A 17,433-nucleotide genomic window follows, 5' to 3' on the forward strand; every position below is an offset into this window, starting at 1 on the left:
AGGGAGTGGACACGCGGGGACTCACGGTGGCGGACCCACCTCCCGCCCGCTCCCGCAGGGTCCCGCGGCACCTCGGGGCAGGCTCGCCGGCCTCGCGTCCACTCTCCGGGTCAGGCGCGCTGGGGCTCGGCGTCCGGCGCTCGGCTCCCGAGCTGCCGTGTTTCCTGTTCAACAATATAGCGAGGGAGGCTCGGGCGGAGAGCGCTCGGCAGAACTTCCTCCCGGCTGGGGCTGGGCTGCGGCGAGGAGACAATCCCCGGTGTCCTGGCTTCCTGTCCCCTCTGGGCCGGGCCAGCGCCCCAGGAACGGAGACGCCACCCCCTCCCCCTGCACCTCCCGGGCTCTTAGGCCACACCTGACAGTCTTCCGGAGGTTGGGGGTGGAGGCACCGGGCCAGGAGAGTGGGATGAGGGGGCAGGAGCCTCCGCCTCACTTTAAAGCGGATTTCTGCATCCCGGTCCTGGCCAGCGGAGCGGACTACCTCCCGCCTGCCCGCAGGCCAGCCTTGAATCTCCGCTGTGAACTGGGGACAGGCTGGAAGGAAGCAGCGAGCTCAGCATTCCTGCCGCTTTCCACCCAAGTCCGCACTGTGTTCTCTGATGTTGCCGCAGAATCCAAACCTCTGCCCTGTAGGCTGCTGGGGAGGGTAACTAGCTCCCTGGAGGGCTGGGCTCGGGGCTCAGAACAAGGCAGGGCAGTTCCTAGTCCCCATCTCAAAGGGGGCTGCCTGACACCTCCTACCCCTCCTAGCGCTCCTGCAGGTGAGGCCTTGTGAGCAGCTCAGCCCATGGGCTCACCTAGCAGCCCCTCTGGAGAAGGGCAGACCCTGGAACTGGTCATCTTCCTCTGTCCTACCAGTGGGCAGTGACGTTGCCTCTCAGTGAGGTGCCCAGGGCTCCACCCGAAACTTAGCAAGGCCAGTAGCTTAGAGGCCACTTTGTGTCCTGAAACCCCACTTCCTGCTTCCAGCCCCCTCTGTGACCCTCCCTGCTGAGTTGCCTCCAGACCTCTCTCCGTGGATGACCTGGCTGCCCGCACCCTCCAGCTGTTGTCTGTGCACAGCCCTCCAAACCCCTCCCCCCCAACACCCTACCCACTGGGCTGCCCTGGTCTTCCCCAGGGCAGTGCTGGGGGCTGACTCATGGGGGAGGGAGTGCCAGTGGAATGAGTGGCTTGAGGTCTCCCCTGATCAGTGGCGGCATTCAAAGTGATTCAGACATGAGACAAGATTGAAAGAGCAGGTTTTACTGGGAGACCGTCACAGAGCAGCAGCCCTTCCTAGGCTCTTGCCAAGCACTTCTCAGGGTAGGGGCTCCCCACTGGAAACCAGTTATTGCATAAAATGACACTTAAAATAAGGGTGGGTATAATGGAGGTTCCCAAGCTTACAGTGGCTCTTCTGGGAAGGGGGGTCACTAGGAAGGTGGGACCCCACCCCTACAGAAGTGAGCTCCCCTCGGGCCTCACTCCTGCTGCCTCTGAGAGAACCTTCAGGAATAAGAAGGTACTTACAAGCCAGGACATGGCCAGGCCCAGGGGGCACTGGCCTCAGGCCCGGCTCCTGCCCGCTCAAAGATGCGGGTGATTCTGCAGAGATTCCGTGGGATCTGTGGTGGAGCATTAATGCTGGCTCTAGGGGACACGGGCGGAGGGCCATAAGGATCCCCCTTTCAGCTGAGCAGCTGTGGGTGCACCCAGGGGTGCACCCTCTTCCATAATGGGGCCGAAGACTGCCTGGCACCCTCTCCCTGGGCTGCCTACCTTCTCTTTCTATTGCACAATGTCCCCAACTGCACAGGGCTGGGCAGGTGACTCAGCAACCCCGTCACCCTGAGGCAAGGAAGAGCAGGTTCTTCAGTCCAAGAGGACTCAGAGGTCTGCCACCCCCCAACCCAAGGGAGAGGATGAAGTATGCCAGAAGACCCCTGGCTGAGAGGTCCAGAGAGGGGGTGGGAGGCAGCAGAGCAAATCACACCCACCCCAGGGCTCGGCAGCTCTTTCCAGCTCTGGGACCCAGTGAGGAGGCAGTGGTGCCCTCAGCAACCCTGTGGGGACAGTGGGGGTGGCTCTGAGCACTTGTGGCTTTGCACACTGGGGCAGTGTGTGTGCAGCCCTGTTCCTGCCATCTCTGTGGGAGCTGGGGGTGGGGGTGTCACCACTCTAGTTGGGGGACTGTCTGGGCTTACTGCCTTGCACAGGGCCAGGGGGCTGGGGCCTGGGTGGGGGCCCTTCCCAGGACAAGGCAGGATCAAAGTGCCGATAGTGCAAGGGTGCCTCCCCCAGGGGGCCGCGGCCCAGGCCCCAGAGCAGGGGGCTCTGTGTGAGGGGTGGGGGATAGGAGGTGCCCAAAGTGCTTGGCACATCAACTGGAGCAGCAAAGGCAAAGGCACAGGGCAGCTGAGGTGCAGGCCCAGGGTCCCCTGGCCCCCAGTCCAGGCTGAGCTGTCCCTCAGGTTTGCTTGGGGCAAGAATGCCTGGATTTCTTGGATGACTTGTGTTGGGTCAAGAATAAAAAAATAATCTTCTGTTGAAATATGAAGGGAAAAAAAACCCCACCTTAAAAAACTAGACCCTTTTAATCAGGAATGTGGAATTGCAAAAGCCCGGAGTCTGTTTCTGGGGTCCCAAAAGCCCCATGAGGGCCTCAGGACCTGTTAGTGCAAAGACCCCATGACCTCCCGGAGGAAGGTGGGGAGCAGAGGCCTCATCGAGGACTCCTGAGGCTCCCTCCGGCGGGCGAGCTGATCGCATCTGAGCCTTCCTGGGCGAGGAGGCAATCTGGAGTCAGGTGAGCAAGTTCTGCTCCTGGTACTTGCGTCGGCGGGCACAGCGGGGGCAATCCTTGCCCACCGTGGCCTGGCAGCTCTGGTGGAAGACGGTCTTGCATTCGCCACACCTGTGAGAGAGCACAGCCTTGCTGCAGCCTGCAAGGGCCAGAGCCCCCAACTAGCACCCACAGGGGCCAGGCTCAATCTGTGACCCAGGGCTCCTGGTGCCAGCCCTCTGGGGAATGAGTCCTATGGCAAAGCTCCCTCTGGGCCCCAGGGAGCTGCCAGTTTGTGTGTGGGTGGCCGCCAGGCCCTAAGTTCCGTCCCTGCCACCGCAAAAAAAAGAAAAAAAAATCAAACAAAAACTACCTGGGAACCAGGGAGCTAGCTGGAGGGGTGGAAATGCATGCTTGGTCTGGGAGGCACCACTGAGGCAGCTTCTGATCGCTGCGCCAGGTGTGGCCCCTGACAATATTTTGTGTTAGTGCTCTGGCCCTGCACGTGTGAGGACCAGGTTTGGTGCACAGCACCTCATGCTGCTCCAAGTGACCCCACAGCTATGCACTGCGAGTGGCCCCTGAGCACTGCTGGGTGTGCCCTCCAAGAAAAACCAAGAAACAGACGAAAGGCCCCCAGCAGTGTGGCCATCCCTGGTCCCGGGCTGAATGGAGGCAGATGGGATGGTTCCAGTTATTAGAGTGCAGTTTGGGCTGAGGCTCAGCATGGCAGGTGCAGGGGCTGGGGCAGGGGCAGGGGCTGGGGCCGGGGCAGATGTCACAGTGCAGGGCAGTAACTCAGTCCCTCCCCTGGGGGGTCTGACCACCAGAATGTAGGGGGGTCCCACTCAGAGCCCGCACCTCTCTTCTTAGGCAGAGGTAGGTGGTCCTGGGAGGGATCCCAGTTTCCCGAGCCTCAGGGCACAGAGAACAGTCTTGTCCTCTTGGGCGACCCTCCTTCCCACCCTGGGGTGATCCCTGTGCCCCCAGGCCAGCCCCCTGCCTGACCTGACTGTGCTGTCGAATTCGAAGGGGAAGATGATGTCGAGGCCACGGCACAGCTGGCAGATGAAGCCGCGCTGCGTGCACAGGTCACAGTGGTGCACGTGCTGGGAGGCGAACTCGATGAGGGCCTTGAGGAAGCTCTCGTAGGTACCGTCGGCAATCTGGGAGGGGTGCGGGGTTGTGAGGCAGTGCTCTCCCCCCTCACCCCCCTCCTGCGACCCCTGGGCCGGGCGCAGTGCTCACCTGCTGGAGGTCAGCAACGCTGTACTTGTGTGGAGACTCCAAGAGGTAGTTCCTGTGGCTGAGCCTGCAGAGGACAGGGGCACTGCTCAAAGGGGACTGCTTGGCCCCGCTCAAGCTTCCAGAAGCTTCCATGAGCCCTGGGCAAGTAACTCAGTGTCGCACACCAGTGTCGCACACAGGGGAGTGGGGTGAGGACAGAGGAACCGATTCCAAGCACCTGGCACCGCACCTCGCACTGGGTGGGACTCTGTTCTCAGGGGAAACACAGACGCAGGTGTGGGGGGCTCTGACTGGCCAGGCAGCCCGAGCACGTTCCATTACCTTATGGTTTCCCCTGTCAATTAGCCCTCAACTGGGTAAGGGGAAAAAGACCAGGTGTAAAAAATAAAAGGTGTGGCGGCAGTGCATAAAAACAAACACAAATGTGTACGTAAATAAAAAGTGGCCCGTCAGGAAGAACAAGAGGGCGGGAATGAGTTGAGTGGATAGCGCTGGCCTGTGTCGGCCTCAGCACACCCTGCTGGCCAGATGAGTGCCGCAGCGGCTCTGCAGGGTGGGGTCCCCGCCTCCCCATGATGGCCAGCCAGCCCACCCTCAGCACCGAGCAGTGAGGACGGCCATGACGATGAAGGGATGGGGCAGAAGAGCAATGAAGATGGAAACCACCACGGGAGTGGGGCTAAGATCTTGTGGACTTGCTCACGCCCCACGCCAATCCCGGCAGAATCCCACTCCGAGAGAGAAGCACATTAAGGCACAGAGACGCCAGTTAACTGGCCTGCAGCCACACAGCGAGGAAGCGGTGTCTGAGCACAGCCGCCTGGCTCGGTCACTCAGCCCGCTCTGTGTGTGCCTGTTTGTTGTCGGGAACTGCTGGAGCAAGCGCCACTGGGGTACAAGGGGGACTCTGTGGGGACAGACCCGAGCGGATGTAGATTCTACACTGGTGGTGTCCCTGTCTTGAGGGGCAATCCCTGGGCAGCTGGCTCAGGGCTATGAGAGGCACCAAGTGGGGTCCTGGGCATGGCAGGGACACAGGGAAGGTTGGAGCCACCAATCTAGCCCTGGAGTCCCCCTCCCTGCCGAGACCAACCACTGCATCCTGAGGGTGCAGAGGAAGCAGCTGCAAAACGGACCTGGCCGGGGATGGCTGTGGGGGGCAGCAGGGCGGGGTCTCTGTGTATATGTGTGTGTGTGTGTGTGTGTGTGTGAGAGAGAGAGAGAGAGAGAGAGAGAGAGAGAGAGAGAGAGAGAGAGAGAGAGAGAGAGAGAGAGACGGAGACAGATGGAGACAGAGACAGGAAGAGACAGAATGCTCCAGGGCCCAGAAGCTCAGAAACGTGCCCCAGGATGCCCCAAATATCTGGGTATAGGGAGGGACATTTGTGGGCCTCAACTCTGGTCCCAGGTCTCATCTGGGTAGAGGAGGTGTGTGCCACCAGCTAGGAGGACCTGTGCGGCTATGGGGGTGAGGACACGCTACCCGCTGGCCCACTGCTTGGATCCCCAAGTCTGTTTCCCCAGTAAACTTCCAGCTTTCTGGAAACAGGAAGAGGCCATTTATCACCAGGAAGACACAGGGGAGGGGGCGCACAGGCTGTCCCTGGGCTGGCAGGAAGGGTGGGGCTGCCCTGGACAGAGGCCTCACAGTGGCCCGAGGGACAGGCAAGCCCAGAGCAGATCTCTTTGGGTCTTTGTCGCCCACCTACACCACAGAGACCCCCATCCTCTTCTGGCAGGTCAGTGCCCACAGCCAGAGGCACGGATGGGCAAACGGCAGGGCTCCGTGGAGAAGCTGAGTGCTTGTGACCAGTGGACAGGGTCAGAACCACGAGGCCAGTCCGGTCTGAGGTGCACCGGCTCCCCCAACCTTCTCACTGCCGGGAGAATATGCCCTTAAGGTCTTTGAAGACACACCCAGGCTGAGCGGGCAAGCCCCTTTCTCCCAGGAAGCCAGCCAGAAATCTTCACAGTACCCCACCTCCAAGGCCTTGCCCATGTCTCTCGGCTCTCTCACTCGCTTAGCCCATGCTGGCTGGTCTGGTCAGGCCTCTACCCCCCTCCAGGTTGCACTGCACTATGGACAAACCAGTGTTTCTGAGAGCTCCGTTCGGAACACAAATGTCCATGCTGAGGCCCTGTGCTGGCCCCTGACTGTCAGTGGAATAAATCCACTAAACCTTTGGGGTGGCACATGGGCCCTTTGAGGGCTGGCCAGGGTGTCCACAGGTGCTCTAACCCTTTCTCCCCCGCAGTTGCTGCTGCCACAGAGCTGCTGGGTGGTGGCACTTGTCACCCTGCCCGAGGCCAGAGGAGGTAGCAGCAGTCTCCTAGCACTGCAGGTGCTGACCTCGACCCTGTCCCGACACTGACCTTTTTTGTTCAGCAGAAAGCACCTTCTTCACGCCCAAGGCTGCTCAGGCCACCTGTACGCCTGTGGCCCCCGCTCCTCATCTCCCTGAACAGCTCTGGGAGGCCACCGGCACAGGGCTTGGACCATGGCACAGTCAGGCAAGCTGAGCCGGAGAAGCAAGATGCACCCCTCCCCCCCCCAACAGCAGGACTGCCTTGAGTGTCCACATGGGCCAGTATGGGCCACCCATAATGGTCAGCAGGGCAGGGCTGTGTCAGTGGGGCTAGTACCCGGGACCACCTAGTGATCCCCGAGATTTCAGCACTCAAGTCAGGGGTCAGGAGGCCATGTGGAGCCTTGGGCCTGGCACCCTGGGAAGGACGGTGTGAATGGAGACAGGCCCCCCCCCACGGATGATGGAGCTGCGCAGAGGCACTTGCAGAGTCTGGGGCTTAGCTGGCCACTGCAAGGACCCCGGGAGTCAGGCTGTGCCCTTCACTGAGAGGCTCTGGGAGGGCAGCAGGGTCCCTGTGCCTGCAGAGTGGTGAAAAACCCAGCACCAGGACCCCAGCCCCTATCCCAAAGGCCCCAGAGGAGCACAGCCCCCCAGGGTGCCCCCTGTCCTCCAACCCAGCACAGAGGCCCAGGGTGAGGACCAAGAGGTCTCAGGCTGGGCATGGAATCAGCCCATCCTTCCCACGGGTGGTGGAAGGTGCTGCTGGAGGGGCCAGGGCATGCAGCACCCCACTTTCCTGGACCTCACCCAACCTCATCCTGGGATCTCCCACGCAGCACCTTCCTCAGGGCCTGAACACTTACACACTATTTCCCTCCTGGTGGGCACAGATGTCCCTGCCCACCCTACACATCTCGCCCAGTGTTGCACCAGTTCTCAACAAATCTGGTCAAATTACAGGATGAAGATACATGCACAGACCCAAGGCATGGCCAGTTCCTGAGCTCCGCTGAAAGGACACCAAGTGTGTACCTGCATGCATATGTGTGTATGTATGTCAGTGTATGCGCGTGCGTATAAGCCGTGTGTGTGCATGCCATGTGTGCACATGTATGGAAGCCATATGTGTGCCTAAGTGCCGTGTGCATGCGTGTACTGTGTATGTGTGTACACGCTTGTGCATGTGTGCATGTGTGTATATAAGCCATATGTGTACGTGTGCAAGCCATGTGTGCGTATGTATATAAGCAGTGTGTGTGTGTGTGTAAGTACTGTGCGTATGCATGTGTGTGTGTGCTTGCGCATGCCTCGCTCCCGCCCCTGTCTGGGCTCACCTCTTGCTTAGCTCCCTCAGGGCTCCGCTCCGGCACAGGCCTAGGTAGTCCCCCAGAAGCTTCAGCTGCTCCCGGCTCCTTGAGATGAGCTGCATCCGCTCCACGTGCTCATACAAAGACGCGTTCACCAGCTGCAGGTTGATGAGGGGCTGGGCCCGGATCTTCGTCAAGAACCTCAGGGCCTGGCGGCAGATCTGGGGGCACCACCAGGCATCAGGGATGGGCAAGAATGAGTTTTCCAGGAGCCCCTGTGGTCAGGGCCCTCACCATAGCAACAGCTGCCCGCATCCCGCCCTCCCCCCTCCCCCCCCGCCGCCATGGGATCATCTTCAACTCATACCTGAGGAGACTGCCACGAAGTGACACAGCCCAGGGGCACCACTCACAGAAGTCAAGATGGGAGGAACCGCACCCCAGTCCCAGACCTCCAGACTCATGTTTCTGCCATGGCAGAGAGGGAGGGGCTGCTCTGGGCAGCAGGGCCCTGTCTTAGACCTTCCTGGCTATATCCGGTTCCCCTGGAAAAAGAACTGCCCCTGGGCAGCACATTCCTGACACAGAACCCAGCTTCACGAGAAGCCACCCCGGCTACCCCCTCATCCCTGGCTCCACCGAGGCTCTCGCCTCCGTTACCCAAGAGGGCGTTGAGGTTCACCTGCAGCCCTGACACTCAGGCCAAGGACAGTCACTAAGAACCCACCACTTGGCAGACACTGGGAGTAAGTTCTTGACCGCATTCATCTTGATCCCCATAGTCCAGTGGGGAACAAGGCACTTCCCCGTTTTGTGAGGAAACTGCAGATCAGAGAAGCTAAAGCGGCTTATCCAACTCCCGAGGAGAAAGAAGAGCCCAGGGCCCGGGGCTCTGAGGACTCTGAGGGCTCTGAGGGCCTGAGCACATGCTTGGCGGGGGGTGGGGGGGTGGGGGGAGGTAGTGGGGGCAGGGCGGGATTCCCAGTATGGTGCTAAGAGCAGCTCCACAGCACCACCAGGTCTGGACCCCAAACCAAGGGAAAAATAGCACTGTAGGTGCTGGCCAGGCCTAACGGAAGCGCTGATCCCGCACCAGCTGCCCTCCTGGGCTGCGTGATGGTGGCGGGAGCAGCTGAGAGGTTTGTGTCCAGCCGGAAATGCCCCTGAACCTGGTCCCAACGCTTCCTTGTGTCCTGTTGTGTGACACTTCACCTCTCTGTCCCTCTGGAGAACGGCAGACATGAAAGGACCGAGAGCTGCTGGCAGGGTCACTGTAAGCTCAGATGGAAGATAGCCCCAGAGGCCCAGGAGGCCCAGGAGGCCACTTGACGGGCACTGCTGCCTGTGCCCCCAGGGCTGCTTCCCAACAGGGACCTGGGCTCCACTGGCTCTGCCATTCCTACCTAAAGCCAAGACAATCCTATATGTGGTCTCCTGGCACAGGACTGTACAGCCAACAGCAAGCAGCTGGCACCAGGCTGCATGCCTGCTGACACCAGAGGGTCACGGAACATGGCAGGACCCTCACAAGACAATCTCCCAGCTCCCCTGGCAATGGGGACCCCTCCCCCACTTCCTCCTTTTCCTAGCATCTCCCTGGGCCCTGGAGATGGGGCCCTTCCTAGGTCTTGACCTCAGGCGCTGGGTGAAGCGCAGGGAGGCCACTGCAGGAATGTTCTCACTCCCCTGGCAGCGCTGCCACAGATGAGCAGGGGCCATCCCACTGTGTGCGTGTGCGTGTGTGTGTGCGCACTGTGTGCGGGGACAAGCCAATAGGCAGCAAGCACTAGGCTGACTGTGCAGGCCTCACGCCCGTGAACAATGAGGCCTGGGCCTGCCAGCCACTCACTTCCTCCTTTGAACCTCTGGGCACGGCTTCTCGGGAGAGCGAAGGAAGTGCACGATTGGTGGGGGATGCAGTGAGCCGTGAGCGTGGCTTCTGGGATATTTGCACTTGTCGTGATTCTGATGGAGAGACTGAACTGAGGACAGGGGAGGGGAGGGGGTCAGCCACCAAACACCAAAGTGAGGCTCGCCTTTCTGCAGCTCCTGGCCCTAGAGGGTGGAGGCTTGGTGTGGCGCAGTCTGATGGGGACCCCAACCCCAGGGCTGGAAGCCCCTATGTCTCAGAGAAACAAACAGCTTCTCTGCATGTCCCTGAGCCCCTGGGAGAGGGCCGACCCTCTCCAAGTGAACTGGTACTCCTCAGTAGCTCTGAGAGGGGAAGGGGGCTCCTGCCTCAGCTGGTCCTCACACTGCCCCAGACAGCTGTTAACCCGCCTTAGGATGAAGAGACACGTCATTTGTTGGTGGTAACACAGCCAGGAAGCAGCTGAGCTCAGCGGGAGAAGAGGAACATCAAAGACCTCAGAGCGCATCTGCTCGAAAGCGTCCCGCAAACATGAGACCCGCGCTATGATGAGATCATGTCCTAGAGCAGTATGCACGAGCCCAGGATAATCCGACTTCACAAAAATCAGATGAGTACTAAATAAACGACAGAAAGAGCTGACGCTTCAAGGGGAGTGCTGCCAGCTGGCCCGCCCATCCGCCCATTTAGTCAACACTCACCATCCATCTCCCCATCCGCCCACCCACCCACCCACTCGCCAACCCATCAGTTTATTCATCCTTTATTTCTGCATCTCCCCACCCCTCTACCTAATCTATCTTCAATTTCCTCCTCTTACTCCTCACTTCTCTCTCCTCTGAGTAGTTGTCAATTCCTTAAACAATTTTACCCATAACCATGAGCTGCTCCAGAAAGCCATCTCCAGATTACCACTCAGGCCCCCAGCAGATAATGACAGCTCTGCACAGGCACCGTGGACAGGCCTTGCTTTTTCTCTTGGGATGCCTGAGGCCGAAACGAGTGACTCTGATTTCATGAAAGCCAACCGCCTCCCAGTGTAAGTCCGGCAGCAGTCATGGGGAGTGGTCACCCTACTGTTGGTTTGCAGCCCTGAGCGGCCACTATAGATTGGGACTTGGACTTACTGGGCGCTTGCTGAGGTCCCAGTTGTGGATGATCCTGGCCGGAATCACTGAGGCATCATCTTGGTGGCAGATGTCACAGTAATAGAGGCCAGAGAAGGCACAGAGCTTGGGTCGTACGAAGGAGAAGCCGATCTGGCGGGAGCAGCCTGGGAAGGACAGAGGGATGGTGAGTGGCCTGTCCATGCAGAAGGAATGGACTGGCGGAAAGGACACAAAGGGCCCGCTATTTCAGAGAAGTAGACAAAGCCAAAACAAAGATAAGAGCCATCTTGGCCTCCTTCACATTCCTCCACTCCGAGTCAAGGTTCTGAAAAATGCCACAAGCACTATTCACCAAGGTCGCAGAAGAGATGACTGTAGAAAGAAACTGGGTAATGCACAAAAGAAAACAACTCAAGACAAAGTAAGGGGCTGGAGTCATAAAACAGTGGGGAGGGTGCTTGCCTTGCACGAGGCCAACCTGGGTTTGATCCCTGGCACCCCATATGGTCCTCTGAGCCTTGCCAGGCGTGATCCCTGAGCACTGAGCCAGGAGTCATCCCTGAACACTGCTGGGTGTGGCCCCCAAGCCACAAACCAAACCCACTAAACTTAAGCCGGCTTAGTTCCCGAGCCCGCAACCCCTCAGCCTGCTCACCAGCTTCCTCCAGGCCCTCCTTTCTGCTGAAGCCACCAGATGGATGTGGCTCTGTAGGGGGGCTGTGGCAGGGGTGGGGAGTGAGACCACAGGGAGTGGGTGGGGAACAGAAGGAGACAGGGCAAGCTGGCCACAGCTGTGCCAGCTTGTGGCCACAGATGCCTAATAGCAGAGAACTGGGGTTCAGGGACCAGAGTTGGTCTCTCTGCCTGGGTGGGCAGTGTCGAGGCCAGGGGAGCCCCTCTGGCCTGGCTGCCTTGCCTTGGCCTTCACAGGCTTCTTCCCGGCCCCATCTCCAGCCACCACCAGCTATTATGTGGGGTCATTCCAAGTTCAGAGGACAGAGTTTTGAAGTGCCCTGCCCCTGCAAACTACGAAAAACCAGCTGTCAGGCTGGAGTCTGCCCTGCTACCAAGCTGAGTTTGTGGGCAGAGAGAGGCAAGACGCTCCTCTCCCTCCCCCTACCCCCACTTCTCTCTCCAACTACTCAGGCTAACTCAAGCACAGGAAGTGCTGCCCACCAGCTTACTCCTCGCTGGTGGGCAGGACAGGCTGACGTGCAAGGCCTGGCTGCTGGGCTGGGCAGGCTGAAGCCGTCTTTTGCAGACCGCTCCCATGTTCCCGGGACAACACAAGCCACTTCCTCCCAGAGGCCCACCAGGGCTGCTTTCTAGACACGTAGGCCCCACCCTGCTGGCAGTGGCCAGGACATGGCTCAATATGCATCCAGGCCATGAGCCTTGGCATTACGCTGCCCAGTGAGTTTGTTGGCCAGGGGGATGAAAGATGGGATCTAGTTTGAGGAAAAGAACAGAATTAGGGACACGAACAGTGGGGTATCACGGGGTCCCTCAACATAAGGAGAAGAGAGGCCTGGGGGCCCAGTAAGATACAGGTTTTGTGGCCTGACCACTGAGGCCTCTTTCTGGCTCTGCCCCTTACTAGGGTTTCTTTAGTCATAAACTGAGGTAGTCAGAGTCCCTCTCCCATTAGGGTCTGTAAGGAAAGATCTCACTTAATCTTGAGGGGATTAAATGTGAGGATCTAAATAAAGTGCTTGGTGTGGTGCCTGGCATAAAGAACTGGAGTTGGTGGTGCTGATGACAGAGCAGATGTCACTTGGCACAGCATCCACGCTATATTACAGAGCAGGAAAACACCAGTGGCAGAGCAGCGAACACAGCTGTGAAGGTCCACAGGCGCCAGCCACATGCCCACTTAAACCGGCAGCTGGCCTAGTTCGAGGGAAGCCAGTCAGTTCCTCAGTTGCCTGAAAATGTTTTTTTTGTTGTTGTTGTCTGGGCAATACCTGGCAGTGCTCAGAACTTGCTCCTTGCTCTCAGTTTAGAGAACTGTATGGGTGCTAAGATTTGAATCTAGGTTGGCTGCGTTTGAGGCAAGCACCCTGCTTGCCCCCACTGCCCACACTCTCAAAATTCTAGTGACCCCATCTGCAGAGTGGCCTAGACCAGCAGGCACGACCCTGGACTGTCTTCACAGTTACAGAGAAATCTACTGAGAGTACGGGCCCATTTTAATACTTTTAAAACACTGTGTACAGTTGTAGAGATATGCAAACTATTTGGAAGGGGGCAACAGGCATGGTGTGGTCACTCTGTACCCCCTACACATACGAACATTGACACTGTAAACCAAGTTTATCACAATAGTAATAAGTTTGGAAGTGGAGTTGGAGAGAGTGTACAATGGGCAGGAAGCTTGCCTTGAATGCAGCTCACCTGGGTTTAATCCCTGACACCTCAAAGGTTCCCTGAGCCTGCTAGGAGTGATCCCCGAGCACAGGGCCAGGAGTAAGCCCTGAGCACTGTTGGGTGTGGCCCCCTAAACAAATAAAGTGTTTGGGAGGGTACAGATCCAAAGGAACGGGATAGTAATGGAGAGTGTGGGAGCTACCACCCGCGGGTCCCACAGCTGGGGTGCAGGGAGAGACTCGGGGGCGCTGTTGGCACCAGGGTGGGGTGGGTGGTGGGGCCCCAGCTGGCACCTGCGCAGAAGCAGCCCTGGGCGTCGAGGCCCTTCTCCGTGGGGATGGCCACCAGGTACTGCAGCAGGAAACCGTTCTCCCGTGTGGCTACCCTGAGCACCTCCTGACAACTCCCGTCCAGACTGCCGCCCAGGGTCACCGCTTCCTCTGCCGTCTCCAGGTAGGATGCCAGGACCTTGCGCACCAGGGCCCGCCACAGGGCGGCCTCCTCAGCAGTGCCGGCCTGCAGCTTCAGGATGGCCTTGGCTGTGATGATCTTGAAGAAGGTTGGGCCGCCGAGGCTGGTGTCCGGCAAGATGTCACGGATCGTCTCCACGCCGTGGCTGTCGCTCAGCAGCTTCTCGTTGTTCCGCAGGCGGAAGCACTTGAGGGACTCCAAAGACAGGGAGAAGACGTAGGGTGTCCAGGCCTTGTCCGTGTACAGGTAGAGAAGGGACTCCTGGATGGCGTCGGGCTCGGGGAGGTGTGTGGAGGACCAATCCAGCTGCGGCCCCTCGGGCTCCAGGGGCAGGTCTGAGTGAGAGGGGGTACCAGCCAGGGGTGCCTCTGGGGCGTCATCAGGCAGGTCGGAGGACTGGATGGTCACCCAGTCGTCCTCCTGCTGGGGCCGGCACTTCTGCAGCGCCTCCCGCACCCGGTCCAGCCAGTCCTCGGCTTCATCTTGGGAGGAGGCCCGCAGCGTCAGCTTCTTGCCCGAGAAGACCAGCTCAAAGCGGCCATCGCTGAGGGCTGGCCCCATGGCCTCGCAGCGCAGCAGGGAAAAGCTCTCCATGCACATGCGCTCCTCGTGGTTGGCAAACAGGCGGAGCTCTAGCGGTGATAGCTCGCAGAAGAGTTCTTTCCACATGCCCACTGGGCCCCGCCGCTCCACTGCACCCAGCTTCATGAGACCCCGGAATGGGTTGGACAGTCCTGGGGACAGAGAGAGAGAGAGAGAGAGAGAGAGTTAGTTTAGATGGGGGTGAGGTGAGGGGGAGGGGTAGAGTGGGGACAGGGGAGGAGTAACGGCCTGGCTCCATGGCAGATATCCCAGAGCTAGAATCACAGAACACCCCAAAGAGCCAAAGTCATTCTGAAAAATAAGAAACTTGGAGGGATCTCATGACCGAACCTGAAACTGGAGTATGAAGTTCTAGGGATCAGCTTGGGATGGCCCTGGGATAAGGATGGCCTCTGTGACCAATGGGTCAGAATTGAGGCTCCAAGACAAACCCCCAGATCTAAGGTTGATTAGTGTTCAACAGAGGAGCTGGGTACATGGAGGGGAATAAAGACAGCCTCTTCAACAAATGGTGTTGGGAAAACTGGATAGCCACGTGGAAAAAAAAAAAGATGACACTGGAAACACACCAAAAGTCAATGCAAGGTGGATCAATGAGCTTGAAATCAGACTGGAGACCATAAAGTACACTGAGGAAAATGTAGACAGAACACTCCTAGATATAGATCTCAAATGTGCTTTCAATGGCAAAGACAGCAGAATCAAAAATAAACAAATGAAACTGCATTAAATTAAAGAGTTTCTGTATGGAAGAAGAAACATGGGCTAAAAAATAAGACACCCAACTGAATGGGAGAAGATATTTGTACTCAACACATCAGATAAAGAATTGATATCCAAGATACAAAGTTCAACAAAAAAAAATTCAAAGACCCTGTATCACTGTCATCCTGTTGTTCATCAATTTGCTCAAGCAGGCACCAGTAATGTCTCTATTCATCCCAGTCCTGGGATTTTAGCAGCTTCTCCTTATTCATCCTTCCCAACGCTGCCATATTGGAGGCTCTTTCAGGGTCAGGGGAATGAGACCCATTATTGTTATTGTTTTTGGCATATCGAATACACCATGGGGAGCTTGCCATGCTCTACTGTGCGGGCAGGACATTCTCTAATATATAATATATATATTTTTTATTTTGAAAACATAAAAGTTGACAGGGCCACCAGCCCAGGTTCAATACCCCATATGTGTTCCCCTGAGCCCGCCAGGACAGATATCTGGGTGCAGAGTCAGGAAAAAGCCCTGAGCAGAGCTGAATATGTCCCCCGACTTCACCAAAAAAAATAAAAACCCACAGCTCAGCAGTAGAGCATTTGTCTTGAAGGTGTAAGGTTATAGGTTCAATTTTCCAAGTCCCATCCCTCTATACACATACAAAAGAGCAACAAAATCTAAAGCTCCTTGAAATTGGTAACAGCTCATGATACTGAGCACCTTTCTATTGAATACTGCATTCTATCAGACAACAAAGCAACCACAAAATAAAAACATAAGTGAAATAATCCTTTACAATCTATACCTTATAGGATCTTCCTGATTATCCGATTTTTGCTATAAAAAATATTAAAAGGGTGGCCAGACAGGTAGTAGAGAGGAGAAGGCAATTCTTTCATACAGACACCCCAAGAAAGATCCCTGACACCACATAGAGTTCCCCTGAACATCACCAAGATTGATCCCTGAACACAGTGCCAGGAGTAAGCCCATAGCATGGCTAGGTGTGGTCTAATTCTAAAATAAGTAATTAAGTAAATAAATAAGTAACAAGGGGATGGGCCACAGATAGTACAAGGGGATGGGGGTAAGGTGACTGTCTGTACCCCAGACCATTTTGGTTCAATCCCAGCCCCAACATATGGTTCCCCCAAGCACCATCAAAAGTGATCCCTGAACAAAGAGTCAGGAATAAGTCCTCAGCATAACCAGGTGTGACCCCCAAATACAAAGAAATAAAATTAAAATATAGGCTTATTGTTCAAACCAGTGTTCTTCTTAAACAAGCATCATGTTTGCTTGTCTGTATGTTTCTTTGCCCACTCGAGAAGCCTGTGTTCTCTCTCAAGCATGTACTTCTCCCTTTCTCTCCCCTTTCTACACTAGTTTCAATAAAACTTTCTAGCTTCACTTAAAAAGTAAAATATTAATTGTAATGAAAAAATTTTAAAGAACAAAGAGGGAATCACATAACGTACAAATTGAGTACCTCCACAGATCTAACAGAGTTTACAACAACAAGAAAAAAGACTTCTATTCGTTACCAACTTTTCGGCAAAAACAAATCTTTATTCTATTTCTTTCTTCTTAAATACAACTCCATTTACTACACAATTACTTATAAGAGTTCAATTTCCTATTACTCATTTTATTTTAAACTGGTCTCTGTAAGTTGTTTTGTTACCAACAATGATACCTATAATATACTTTATGTAATGGTCCTGAAGGAAGAATATTCTAGCAAAAGAAACATTTTCAAGGCAGGAAGACAGCAGAGGAATTAAGGCCCTCCTGCAGGCAGCCAACCCTTCTTTAAAAAAAAAATTTAAAAAGTTTTCTACCATAAAAAAAACCTTGCTTATTGTTTCTATTTTATCATTCTTTTTTGGGGGGGTGGGGGCTGGGGGGGCCTATACTTGGCAATGCTAGGAGAACTACTCCTGGTTCATCAGTTGGGGATCACACCCACCAGTGCACCAACAAGCACTCCAGCCCTTTGAATGATCTCCCTGGCCTCTACTATTTGGAGGCGGTCGGGACATATGGGAGGGTACACCTAGCAGTGCTCAGAGCTCATCTCTAGTTCTGCTCAGAGTTCACTCCTAGTGGTGTTCAGGAGGGCATCTACAGTGCTGGGGATCAAACCAGGGTCTGCCAGTGCAAGGCAAGTCCTTTAACACCTGCACTATCTCTCTGGCTCTCTAATCCTCTGCTATTTTCCTATCTGAAGAATTCAAAATCCACTTATGCTGACATTTATCAGTGGAATACTCTTTGTATCTTTAAAGTTAATCCCTTATATTAAAAAAGAAAAATCAAGTAAATAAATATCAAACAGTATTTAATTAGGAATATAATTTAATTTAAAAGTACATTAAATATTGGGGCTGGAGTGACAGCACAGCAGGTAGGGCATTTGTTTGCACGCAGCTGACTCGGGTTTGATCCCCAGCATTGCCTGAGCACCACCAGGTGTGACCCAAAAACCAAAACCAAAACCAAAACCAAGGAACTGGGCTGCCATCCAAGTCAGTAATCCTACTTCTGGTCTCAACCCCAGGTCACAAAAACACTCATCCAAAGGACATCTGTACACCATTATTCACTGCAGCACTTGGCACAATAGCTAGGCTACAGAATCAAGCACAGTGCCCAATGACAGATGAGTGG

At 55.9% G+C, this 17,433-nt stretch overlaps 1 protein-coding gene across 3 annotated transcripts in view; it reads right to left on the reverse strand.

The window, feature by feature from the left end:
• Positions 1–1,263: 1,263 nt before the first annotated feature.
• The window catches only part of PLEKHM1 (pleckstrin homology and RUN domain containing M1), a 45,217-nt gene continuing 29,047 nt past the window's right edge, over positions 1,264–17,433 (reverse strand). For all 3 annotated transcript variants that reach the window (XM_056127254.1, XM_056127255.1, XM_056127253.1), the window contains 6 exons: positions 13,268–14,179; positions 10,626–10,771; positions 7,656–7,849; positions 4,013–4,076; positions 3,773–3,930; positions 1,264–2,896 (listed from right to left, as the gene is read on the reverse strand). In XM_056127254.1, coding sequence (XP_055983229.1) covers positions 2,785–2,896; positions 3,773–3,930; positions 4,013–4,076; positions 7,656–7,849; positions 10,626–10,771; positions 13,268–14,179 — 1,586 coding nt within the window. In that variant the 3' untranslated portion in view covers positions 1,264–2,784. The remainder of the gene's footprint in view (positions 2,897–3,772; positions 3,931–4,012; positions 4,077–7,655; positions 7,850–10,625; positions 10,772–13,267; positions 14,180–17,433) is intronic.

This window comes from Sorex fumeus, unplaced genomic scaffold (genome assembly GCF_029834395.1).
Source record: "Sorex fumeus unplaced genomic scaffold, SorFum_2.1 ptg000063l, whole genome shotgun sequence".
Lineage (NCBI taxonomy): Eukaryota > Metazoa > Chordata > Mammalia > Eulipotyphla > Soricidae > Sorex > Sorex fumeus.